The sequence below is a fragment of the Postia placenta genome, assembly GCF_002117355.1.
Source record: "Postia placenta MAD-698-R-SB12 unplaced genomic scaffold POSPLAscaffold_18, whole genome shotgun sequence".
In the NCBI taxonomy this organism is placed as follows: domain Eukaryota; kingdom Fungi; phylum Basidiomycota; class Agaricomycetes; order Polyporales; family Adustoporiaceae; genus Rhodonia; species Rhodonia placenta.
This window is the reverse complement of record NW_020169849.1, coordinates 373,722-386,153: the sequence shown is the minus strand read 5'-3', so window position 1 is coordinate 386,153 and position 12,432 is coordinate 373,722. Positions and strand designations below refer to the sequence as shown.

General features: G+C 53.1%; 3 protein-coding genes across 3 annotated transcripts; 2 read left to right on the top strand and 1 right to left on the bottom strand.

The window, feature by feature from the left end:
- Window positions 1-1,564: 1,564 nt before the first annotated feature.
- On the top strand, window positions 1,565-3,269 carry POSPLADRAFT_1113780 (hypothetical protein; the record flags this gene model as incomplete). The annotated part of the gene is made up of 5 exons (XM_024483418.1): window positions 1,565-1,933; window positions 1,988-2,234; window positions 2,292-2,412; window positions 2,470-2,741; window positions 2,800-3,269. Coding segments are annotated over 5 exons (1,479 nt in total), but the record flags the coding sequence as incomplete, so codon positions are not given.
- Window positions 3,270-6,365: 3,096 nt separating this feature from the next.
- On the top strand, window positions 6,366-7,790 carry POSPLADRAFT_1157000 (hypothetical protein; the record flags this gene model as incomplete). Its single annotated transcript, XM_024487123.1, has 4 exons — window positions 6,366-6,633; window positions 6,681-7,266; window positions 7,321-7,383; window positions 7,433-7,790. The coding sequence occupies 4 exons, from the start codon at window positions 6,366-6,368 to the stop codon at window positions 7,788-7,790; spliced, it is 1,275 nt and encodes a 424-aa protein (XP_024334222.1).
- A 965-nt stretch (window positions 7,791-8,755) lies between these two features.
- On the bottom strand, window positions 8,756-9,328 carry POSPLADRAFT_1156812 (hypothetical protein; the record flags this gene model as incomplete). Its single annotated transcript, XM_024487107.1, has 3 exons — window positions 8,756-9,094; window positions 9,159-9,180; window positions 9,237-9,328. The coding sequence occupies 3 exons, from the start codon at window positions 9,326-9,328 to the stop codon at window positions 8,756-8,758; spliced, it is 453 nt and encodes a 150-aa protein (XP_024334221.1).
- Between the last annotated feature and the right edge of the window lie 3,104 nt (window positions 9,329-12,432).

Sequence of the window (12,432 nt, the reverse complement as noted above, 5' to 3'; positions counted from 1 at the left end):
CAAAGTATTTTTATAGCCACAATGTACAAGACTAATCCAGGGCACGCCCATTCCCGCCCGAGGTCCGCTTACGCGCGCATAGAGTACAACAGGTCTCATGATATGCAATGAGGCTTTCACGCCTTGGCATCACCTTGGCAAATCATCACAAGAACTGAATCTTGATGCGAGCGGCTTGCCAGCATTGCTGAGGGACGGCCAGTTCAATTCCTTTGGGTCATATTATGATCCTGATTGCGTGTGTATGCGTAGCATGTGTCCCCGCGCCATTCAGTATAATCTACATTAGCATAAGCCGTATCTGCTCTGATTATATATCCTCTAGACCGATCGCGGCGGCTCAAGCACCGTTTGTGGTCCCGATTGACGTGGATGTCAACCCGCGAAGGCAGTGATTTGCGGCCGGAGAATACCACCCATCGGCGCTAGGGTCATGTTGTGAGTGTTTAGATGATGGCACACCGTGCGAATGGTACCACACAACGCTCGTGCTCATCCCTTCTTTTGTGTAAGCATTCTCGACCCGTATGAACATAAAGAGCTGGCGCACGTTTTCCTCCAAGCAACGGTTCTGCTCAATGAGTAATCAGGTTAAAGCTAAGCCTCCACATCACTTGGACATAGTGCTATGGTGCATTGATTGTCAAATACTTCAGTCGCACGACACCAAGTCATGTTGAGCTCCAGCTGCTTGATGTCGTACCTTGCATAATTCAATCGCTTCCATTCACATCTAGTAGATGTGGGAAAGGCCGTTATATTGCAATATGTATCCCGGCATGTCTTATCTTGAATTTACAGAGCAGTAAGTTGTTTTGGACTTTGTGCGAAGCGGTGTTGAATGTGTGGCCATCTCCACGTTTTCCGTGGCCACGAACACGGGTGACAAGACCCTTGAACGTGAGTCAGATGTTCTACGACGTTGTTAGTTTGACACCCGGGTCTGGAGAGCTCCGTTCAGACTCAATGTGGGTGCTAAAGATGCTCCGCCTGTAGCCCGCCGCTTCCGCGCATCATGTCAAGGGAATCTCTCGCGTGACAAGTCAGACCCCAGATTGCTGCGCATCTCTGTATACCAGTATCACCATTTGCCGACATATAAACCGCTCTCAGCTCCCTGATGACTCGCCAACCCATCTGGCTCTCGCCCCGTTTATCTCTCCCCTTGTTGTACAATGTCTGTCCCCACCAAAGTCCAACTACTCGTTCAATCGCAACTCCAGGAGGACTGGGTCGCCGAATGTCCTGTTGTTGTCAAGTCTGCGGCACCCGGTCTTGTTACGGATGCCGACAATTCCGGCCGCCTTGTGTCTTACTATGTCCAGGATAACAAAGTATTCACAGCGTATCGCTACCCTCAGATGAACGGCAATTTTTCCCCCGGGTGGGTTGTCGAAGATACCAAATTCCGTGAGTGTTGTATAGCCGAGCCCGCCTTTCAGCATATGTTGATTCGGCATCAGCATCCACCGCATCCGTTACACCGGTCGATCTACGTGTCACCTATTATGACGGCTTGGGCGGTTGTTGCGTTACTTGCATTGGGAGCGACAAGAACGTCTACATGCTCAAGACTGAGATTGCCAGTCGCTTCTACCACTGGACGCTGATCCCGAACAAACCGACAACGGACGCTGTTACTGAAGCAGTACCCTTCGTGACCGCCGACAATAAACTCTGCGTGCTCGTCAACACCCGCAAGAGTGATGGCAAGTATGCTGCATACTGCCTAATCCCGGATGCCAAGGGCTCTCTCGAGTGGAAAGCAGACTCTAGTGTCCGTGACGATGCCACATCAGTCGTCGTAGACCGCGCGCTCGGGAGTCGATCAAATGAGACGTCCTGGGGATACTTCCAGACGGCGAAGGATAATGGAAAGTCTTACGTTCAGGTCACCACTACAACCCTCCTTGGCAGCAACAAAGCTGTAGCCGTAAGTGCACCCAAAGCGCTATTCAGAAAGCTCTGAAGTAAATCACTCGATTAGAGCCGAATTGCGACAGGAGATTACTACGGCCTCTGCCATGTTCGCCTCCCGACGAACAACACGAAACCCTTGTTGTTTGGCATCGATTCGAGTACAAATGTCGCTACGTACTTCAAGGCTACCGTTGATGCCAATGGCAAGCGCACAACCAGCAAGGTTAACCTGTTTGGATCCTCCCCGGTTACGAAGATCGCTGCTTGTTTGAGAACGGGTGTCAAACCCAATGGCGTAGCAACAGAATGGGTTGGTGAGTACTGAATTCTATCGTTTGCATTTTATTTGACAACTGATCACCACCACCCAGAGGTCTTTGGAGTGGATCAGAACAAGCGCCTCATTCACACTGAGTCGGTTCCCGATCCGGATAAACCAGCCTTGACGCAAGAGAACAGTAGCGTCTACCTGCTCAGTACCGGGGAATATGCGTGCGTATACCATCCCGTCGATATCTATTTATACCCAATTCATCTAGAACCTCTCAGTGTCAATGTATGGAGTGATAGCGCTGTGATCACGACGAACGCCAGCGACGTGTCTCTTACCTCGGCTGGCGACGGTTATGCGGCCATGCTCGTGACCCAGACGGCCGACACTAATATCAACCTGCTGCACATGACGCAGGACCCCGCAACGACACAGTGGCATCAAGATATCCTGAGCACTCCTGCCACTTCTACTACGACGGCTGCGACCAAGAAGCAAGTGTACTATGTCGAGATCACTGCGTTTGATGCAAATGGAATCCGAATGCCCAGTTAGTCGCATTTCTGCAGTTTGACTCCAATATGACGACTGATATCCCTCTCCTCCAGACTTGCTCGCTACCATCAAGTCTATCCAGTACTGCAATGCCAACATTAACGGCATCTCTACATCCATCGATGCTCAGCGTGCTTTCACCGCTGTAACCAACTCAAGCGGCAAAATCTGCATCACGGTCGATGCTGCAGAGAGTCTGTCTGCTCCTACGTTAACTATCTCTGTCGAAGGCATGGATCCGAAGGACGTCATTGATGTCCATCCGTCAGGCGCGATCCAGAAGATATTGAAGGAGATCACTGCTGATGGCCTCAAATCCGCCAAGGATAAGACAGATGACACGAATGTCTTTGACAAGAAAGTCACCGACGACCAGCTCAAGGAAATCGCAAAGGCTCTCAATACGCTCATGGAGATTACCGATCCCCGGTCGACGGGTAAAGCGCCTTCCGGCAACACATCATCCGGGACGAGCCCGTCCTATCTCCCCAAGAACGCTGGAACGTCGCAAGGTGGTGTGGAGGTTCGTCCAGCTCGCGAGTCAAATTTTAAGTTCGGGCTCATCTCTCATATCTCGTCTCAGGGCTTTGGCCAGCAGAGGGTTCCGGGAGGACTGCCTGCATACACGCACAAGCTCAGCAATCCTCAAGTTGCACGTCCTCGCTCTGGGTTCGACCTCAGTCTCGGCCGAATCAACGGTAATTCGCAGCTGGGCTTCGACCTAAAATTCCGCGGAGACAAAATCCAGTTCACTGTGCTCAAAGCTCAGGAGGCTAAGAATCTCTCGCTTAAGGAACTGGACAAGCTTCCCAAGCTCTTGTTCTCCCTGGGAGACCTCTTCAACGACGTGATAAACGGAGCAGCATCCATCGCTCGAGTCGTTGCTTCGGCTGTGGACGATGCCGTGGACGTTGTCATCCAGGTCACAAAGAACGCCGTGGATTACGTTGTCAAAGGGGTCATACACTTCGCCAGCCAAGCGTTCGAGCTGGCCATGACTATATTCCGCACTGTGACCAGTGAGAGATGTCTTTTTTTAAAGCCTGTACCGGTTGCTGAGCAACGTCTTCGTACGATAGACCCTAAGAAGATCTTTAACTGGCTTTTCTACCAGCTGCCGAAAGTCAATCATACAGCCGAGATTTTCCGTGCGATGCTCGTCAATTTCACGGACAACGCGAACACGTTGTACACGGCAGACTTCCCCAAGAAAGCGAAGGATCTCGCGGACAAGGCGAAGAACTGGCTGGATACCAACTGCAAGACAGCCGAGGATCATATGAAAGATCTCAACGTCAACTCCTTTGATGAGAACGGACCCAAGAAAGACGACAATGGCACGTTTGACTACTTCCTAGACAATCTCCCGTCGACGGCGACTTGGCTGTTTAACAAGGTGGGAGACTCGCGTATTTGTGGTGTACCTTGAGATTGATATCCGTCATAGTTCTTCAATACGGACGCAGGATCCGCCTCTGGGCTTGGCCCATTCAAGGGTCTCGCTGATTTTGTAACAGAATGGACGGGCCTCCTCGACGATCTGAACCTGGCCAGCGCGAAGAAGGAACTGAAGGATGCTCTGCAGACGCTGTCCGAGCATTTCAAGGAACTAAGCACGAGGAGCGCCGTGGACGGCAAAGAGATTGGCTACTTCCTGGAGATCTGCAAATCCGTTCTCTACATGATCGCCAGCATCTTCAAGATCATCGTCGACCGCTTCTGCACGATGGCTGCTAGGGCTATTGCCTCCCTGAAGAAGTTTTGGGACTCGGAGCTTGAGATACCGATCTTGGCCTCTATCTTTAAGGCGGTGACTGGGAAAAAACTACGGTACGGATAAGCGACCAGACAAAGTGGATTGTGCTCACAACAGGTTTTCCCCTAGACTCGGCGATGTCGTGACGTACATCCTTGCCATCCCCTTCCAAATTGCCTACCAGAGCATCCAACAGAAAGAACCGTTCGCTGCAGTCCAGGTCGTCAAGGACAAAGTAGACTTCTCCACGCTTACCGATGACGAGGTCAATGTGTCACGCGGGATCATGTATGGGCTGTATACGTTCGTGGACCTGTACGAAGACTTCATCGGTGCCAACATGCCATTCAACGGCGTCATTGCCGGCAAGATCCCCAAGATCAAGGAGAACGGGCCGGCATGCGTCAAGTCGCTTTTGACGTGAGCCCCCTTTCTTGATCTTGCATGCTGCTTGAATGCTCACGGTGCGATCCTGCGCTGCCCAGCGGAACTGGATTCTTCCTGTGCGCTTCTCAGATCATCTTCGAGAGCTCTTCTCTGCCGGAGAGCTTCGACGTAAGTGTACGAGAACCTGGGGGACCATGTCACTGAGCGGATTATTCCATATGCCCGCAGCGTATATACCTCCAGGCAGGACTAGGATATTCTGATCTCACCTTCCGGTATGGATTCGGCCTTTATCACAGCTTCCTGAAGGTCAGTCGCGGAGATCAAGCGGGAGCGGTCATTCAGACGCTATTCGGTGTTGCTAAGCTCGGTCCTGCAATCTGGCACGGTACGGCGTCCGATTGTTTATGGCATTCATTGTGACTCAGTTGTCCGTTATACGCAGTGGTCAACGTCGTGAACGAAGCGGTGAGTCCTTCTGGGCTTCTTTTCTCATCATATATGACAACATCTATCCTGCAGAACACCAGCGGGACAGAGGTGTCGGGCAGCGCGGAGGCGGTGCTGGCGTCAGAATTCCTGGCACCGATCTCTGACATTGCGAAGTTCCTGTCGCTCTTCAGGGATCCTTACACGTATGCTGCACTCTTTGTGTGCGATTCTGTGAGCGGCGTTGGTGCTTCGGCGGCCAGGATCGCTGCCGCGCAGCATTACTAGTAGTATAGAGGGCGGGGCCAATGTGTTAAGCGCAAGGTTTTTTCGGGGCAGGCGAGAAGTTGCCGGAATTTTGGGTATGCGCTGGATATGCGCATGGATTGTTGTGCTGTGAGATACGCATTGTATGATAGGTTGATCATGTGTTCCCGTTTGCTCGCTGTATGCTGTATTATGATTAGCTGTACAAGTCAATCCACAAGTGCTTGTGGGTACGGTAAAGGAATGTGGGCTAGCGTGTGTGTGTGTGTATGTGTTGACGATCGAGAACGAATAGCGAATGGAGTCGTGCGCCATAGGTAGCCCCATCGGTTTGTAACCTAATCACCCATTGATCCCTGTCCATCGAGGATATTCTCTGCCAGCGGGATCTCCGGCATCATTTTCACAAGTGAGAAACATGAAACCTGTGCTGCTATGTTATTTCGGAGGGCATGCGTTGCCTGAAGGGGCAATATGTATACCCAATGTGGAGAGAAGCAGCTATGCTGTTGAGCACGTGATGTTGCACATCGGAGTATTCGCGTCAGATTGATGTCGCCGTGTTACACGTTGCGTTGCGGAGATCTGAGACAAATCGTTATTCGAACAAGGGACAAGTCGGCGCTTCACAACATTCGCGGCAACGGCTAGGGCGGCTCCGGACTTGACGTTATCTCACAAGTACACTGTCCCCACACCCCGAATGTGCCTGCCCCTCAGTCTATTTCTGCGCCGACAAGACACTCCAGCCAGGTCTTACGACCAGCGCGAATATCTGTTATGAGCTTTCGGCTATGCGCACCGCTTCGTTGGCGGCTACATCTGGTCAGACATGACTGCAACCCTGCTCATCGGGGCATAGTCACAACATTGCTTCCAGGGAAAGGACGGTGGATCACCACGGCGCAGGAAGTAGAGAACACCAATGTCTGTCATTCTCAGTTTCTTGCAGAGGCCTCGGGCAAGGCAAAATGGAGAGACCCCAATGGTGGCAAGGGAGGGACGGAGGCTACAGGAGAGGACCTCGACACAATCACCGACGGTAAAGGTATGTCCGAGGCAGTGCACATGTTCTCACAGACTCACACTGTACAGGGAAGCTATCCCCCACTTCATCCCACCTATTCAAACTCATATTACCTCTGGGGCATGTGCGCGGTCAACAGCCAAAGCCGTCGTCCTCCTCCCCGACCAGCATCAAGCCGCCGCCGCCGCCGCCGCCTACCGTATTCCTTCTCCATCCTTCCCAACCGCTATCCCACGTATCCCGCCTGATCCTCGCGTCGCTCGCGCCCGCAACGCCCACCATTTCCTTCCGCAGCACCAGCCCGCGCGGGCGCACGTTCCAGTGGGACGAGTCCACGGACGTCGGCGACTTCATCCGCGACGCCGCGCGTGCCACCAAGTTCACGATCTGCATCGGCGCGGAGGATGCGCGCGGGGACGAGCGCGCGATCTGGGCGCGCATACCGATCGAGGTGCCGTCCTTCGCCGACCGCACACGCTTCCTGCGCCGCCGCCTCCAGCTGGTCGAGGAAGAGTTGGCGCAGATGGAGACGCTCAAGCGCCAGTGCGACCTCGAGGCACACCGCGGAGCGCGGCGGATGGCGCTGGGCGGCCTGGGGCTGCTGGTTGTGTACTGGGGCGCCGTCGCGCGCCTCACGTTCTGGGATCTCGGCTGGTGAGTGGCTATATGCGCGGCTTTCGGTGTTCTCAATGCCCTGCATTGTCACAGGGATGTCATGGAGCCCGTTACCTACCTGTCCGGCCTGACCATGGTCATTATGAGCTACCTATGGTGCGCCTCGACCCGCTGTCTTCCTCTTGTCTGTCTGACCACCTCCTAGGTTCCTCTACCAAGGCCGCGAAGTGTCCTACTCGTCCGTGCTGCAGCGCAGCGTGTCCGCACGGCGCGAGACGCTGTACAAGGGCCACGGATTCGACATTGACCGCTGGCTCGACCTCGTCGCGGAGGAGAAGGGGCTGCGCAAGGATATCAGCAAGATCGCGGAGGACTACGACGAGCGGCTGTGGCGCGAGCGGCAAGAGGAGAGTGAGCGGAACGAGACGGAGGGCGGGCGGCGTAATGTGGAGAGGGAGGAGAAGGCGGAGGCGGGCCTAGAGAAGATACCGGAGGAGCGCACCGGCGATGATGTTGCGCGTGAGACGCGTTCCAGCGAGGCTGGTGAAGGTGGCAAGACATGAGACCGGCGGCGGAGGGGGAAGCGACCGGCGCGGGTATGTTCACGCTATGCTCCTGGGGATCATACCGGCCTGAACACTACTGTCGCCATTTTCGAATACGGTGTCGATGTACGTCGGCAGGTCCAAAGCTCAAAGAGGTCAATCAAGGCAGAGCAGGCGGAGGAGGCTATGTTCCGCCTACCGGGCTCCAAATGACCGTCTCGGGGAGTCGACCTGTGTCCAAATGGAGATCATCACTGTTACAACATTGGGACATGCAGCTCACGATATCTCATCCGTTCCATGTCCGGTAAGTTGACAGCCACCAAGAGCGCCTCCACTAATAAAATCATTGTCGACCTCTGTTCGAACTACAGATTTTTGTGGTGGCTCACATAGCACCAATATTGCCCGTGCTATACTCGAACATTTGTGTAATTTGCTCGCTTCAAGCCGGATTAAACAAAATCCACCCGCAGTGCTTAGCTTTGATCCTTCCTACAATCTAACAACCTCCGGATATAGAGCCACTAGGTAGGGAATCTGCTGTAATCATCAGTAGCAGATGAAGTCTCCCTGTAACGTAGTGAAGTACTGGCACGCGGCCTCGCAGAACACGTTGGTTGTGTTGCAGACCCCGCTGAAGTGAGTGCCGCTGCGTCCGGATAACTCCGTTCTGCATACGCGACCGTTTTCCAGCCCTTACCACGCGACTCGGGATCTTATGAAGGCAGGAAGGGTACGGGACACTTGCTGGGTTGAGGAGGAGTGTTGGAGCTCGCGCTTTGAGTGCGAATCCAACCTGCCCCACAAGGACTGTACTGCTCTGACGTGATTGCTATGTGATCGCTTTGGTTGCGCTTGTGCAGTGCATATGGACCTTTACCTGTTTGATACGATTTACCACATGCATTTGCTTTGGCGATCATAGAATACTACATGTGCGGCTCTCAGTGAGCCCTGTAAACGCATCCCGATCCTCCTATTTACTCGCTGCGCGAATGTCCTACTTCAACAGAAGCCGCGCCGTCCTCTACTACTGGGAAGCAGTACATGTTTCCGCCCAACGAGGCGCAGTACTGGCTTGCGACCTCGCAACTTATTAATACGTTGGCCATGTTACAGACGCCACTATACTTAGCGCGGTTGCACAAGAACGACTCCGTCCCGCACAAGGAGAAATAAGATGGGGTGCTCGCGTCCAACCAAGTCTGGTAGAAGACGTTCGCGCATAACGCGAATGTCTTGCCACTGTAATCAAACTTGATGTCGATATAGTCGACGTCATTGCATCTTCTGCGGGCCTCGAGCGCAGCGATATCGGCCTGTACGGGGTAGATGGTGTGTGAGCAGAAATGGTCAGGGAGGCACAGCTGCGCCCGTCAATACCTGGCCAGCGTGAGTTCCGCCGCTAAGAATGCTGTTCAGTGAGGGATCACAAAAGACGTCGGATCATGAAAGACTCACTCGACGAGCCGGACGGTAGGGTTGGCCGCGACGTTTGCAGCAGGCAAGAGCACACCGGCGAGGGCGACGACGATGAATGCGCGAAGTTGCATGATGAATGAGCAGTGTGCGGTTGACGACGGATGTTTATATAGCAGAGGACTGCTGCTGGAGGGTACTCTGCGTCGGCACGGAGAGCACCACGCAGTATATATACACATGCCTAACCGCTGCAGGGCTGCAGACAACCGAAGTTGGCCATGTTCAGAGTGCCAGTTCTCGCTTCGCAAACATCCAAGTTACGAACCGAAGTGTGGACCCGACCCACATATGTTTATCCCGATAGTGTCTGTTCTGTCATACGCACAATGTTAGGAGTCGATAAAAAGTTGCTGCAGAGCTACTCGGGTTAGAGCATCATAGTATTGAGAACATCACTTTAGGTATCGGTTGCAATTTGATGCGAGGGATCTCGTGGCGGACAATCACGTTCGATGTCTTTCTGTGTACCGTACACGTTCGCTATCCAGCATGCACGCGATACAGACGCGCGAGGTCCAGCTCCTCTGCCTGCATCGTTTTCAGGACCCTGGGATCAATAATCGGCGAGGGTCTGGAGCCGCTGTGGCGTGCACCAGGGCTAGCACGGATCATGAGCAGAATGTCAGAAGACCTCACAACTCGGAGAGCGTACTGTACAGTGGACGCCGTCACCCTCGGTCCTTGCAGGGCCGGCCCCTCCGTTGTCACGAAGGGCTGAAACTCAGTCCACGTATCTAGATTCACTTCTAGACTCTGGACATACAGATGCCTCAGCTTCAGTGTCTTCTGCAAATCCTGTTGGAGTTCGTCAGGGTCCCGAAGCGAGAACAAACAAAAACAATACATCGTGTTTGTCTGAGCTCTGTCAAACACGTACTAGTGAACATGCACAGAGACGGAGAGACTCGCACCAAGTCTGCAGGCTGCACGGTACTATATATAATACCAAATACGATGGCACACACCACAACTTTTGCAATTTCAAAGACGTCCTCGAGCTTCGTCACACAATATAATATAATGCGGCTTTGCCGCCGCACCTCTGGCATTGTCGACGTCTGGCCGTCCGGGCTCCGGCGGTTGATTCCGGGTCTCTGCAGCACAGGGCTCTTGGCGAAGAGGATCAGTTAATGTCGTCGTTCACCTTTGTAAAATAGTAGATATCGATACGGGTTACAGCGCCTCACTATCGGCGGGAGTGTAACAGGCAGTTTGGATCGAAGAGCGCGCGTTGCAAGGGAGTTCAAAGCAAAAGGTGGGCGAGATTGCCATCGGGAATATCCACCACTTGAGGATAGCAACCTGGTATCCGGGGTCCCTGAATCCAGGTTTTAGCTGAATCTCACCTGCATATCAAGGCTCTAATCATTTCATTTGTTTACTATCTGTAAATGGTTTCCACTGTTTACTATATATCTTCATCTACAGTCAGGGCATAGACAGTGAATAGATTGTAAATAAATGGTATAAATGGTCGGGGGTTGGGGATACCAAATATAGTATATTCCCACCATGAGGCTATTGCTCTCTGGTACTATAGAAGCCAAGTGCCTTACTTACTTCTTACTTTATTTATTGGTTTGTCCTTTTCAAAACATGATTGCAATCCTGGCAATTCCCGTTATGCAAGTATGCTTCAGTTGTGAATGTAAACTAAATGCTTGAAGCTGAAACATTTGTCTTTCCGTTTTATTCCTTGTACTACTAGCACCCATACTGATGCCTGTCTTAGTGCTCACCCGCAGGTTGAACATTATGTAGCTTACATAATGGGGTCCATGCGCACTTTGTACCCGGTATCGTACCACTACATTTCTTTCTCTGCTAAACATGATGTCGCGACTTAGGGTTGAGTGACAGGGGAAACACAGACTGAAAGGTGCTGGGGGTGTTCGACTGGGTCTTACTGAAGCGATGGTGAGCAGAGCTCAAACCTAAGGCTAGGGACAAGAAAGAATACAGGAGAGGCTTACTAACCTAGGGACAAGAGGTCAAAACTAAGGTCCCTAGGGCAGCAGAGGCCGGCTTATATACATGGGGAGATAAGGGCAGGCTGTGCGTGCTGGTCCGTGTGCAGCTGGTCCGTGCGCAGCATGCTGATGTGGCCCCGGGGGCTGGTGAGTCAGAGCGGCTGTGTCAGCGGAGCCCGTGCTGTGCCGCGCACTGCCGTCCCATCTAATCTAATCGTACAGTAGATAGTGTCATGTCCATATCCGGTATGTAGTACAGAGGTCGCGGGTTCGAGCCCGCAAAAAGGAACAAATTAAAAAACGGCTAGACGCCGTGCCAAGTCGTGACATTACCCCCCCCTCAACGGTGCATGACCTCATGCGAGGCGCCCTTGCCCATCTCCCACCCGGAGCAGCAGCATGCTTCAGTCAGTGCCGAAGGCATTGGCTGAAAGTTGAGACCACCAAATGTCGCAGTGTTGAGGCAACGAGGGGCGTTCGGATTCTTCCAGTGGAAGTCGGCTATGAGGGCCGGTGCATTGGCAACATTGCGCGCCGGTTCCCATGACGTGTGCAAGTTGTCATAACCCTTCCACTTGACAAGGTACTGCAGCTAACGCCAGAAGATCCGCGAATCCTTGATCCGCTCAACCTCATACTTCTCGTCACCCTCAACCTCGATCGCCGGCGGCTCCTTCGGCTCCTGGCCTGGGATATCACTATGCGTGTACTTGCTCAGCAAGGAGACATGGAATACCGGGTGCACCGGCACCGACTTCAGCAGAACCAATTCATAATCTAAATCTCCGAGCTTCCACCACACGGTATAAGGTCTGAGGCGCTTGGGACCAAGCTTCTTGCTTGGCTGTTTCAGCTTAAGGTTCCGAGCGTCAAGCCAGACCTTGTCCCCCGGCGCGAAGACCGGTGCCTCCTGCACGTGCTTATTGTAGTACACCTTCATACGCTCAGCTGATAGCTCAAGCGCTGTCACGAGTTGGTACGGTGTCTAGCCGTTTTTCAATTTTTTCCTTTTCATGGGCTCGAACCCGCGACCTCTGTACTATTTGCCTGATACGGACGCATCATATCTACTGTACGATTAGATTAGATAGGACGGCAGTGCGCGGCACAGCTCGGGCTCCGCTGATGCAGCCGCTCTGACTCACCGGCCCCCGGGGCCGCATCAGCATGCTGCGCACGGACCAGCTGCGCACGGACCAGTGCGC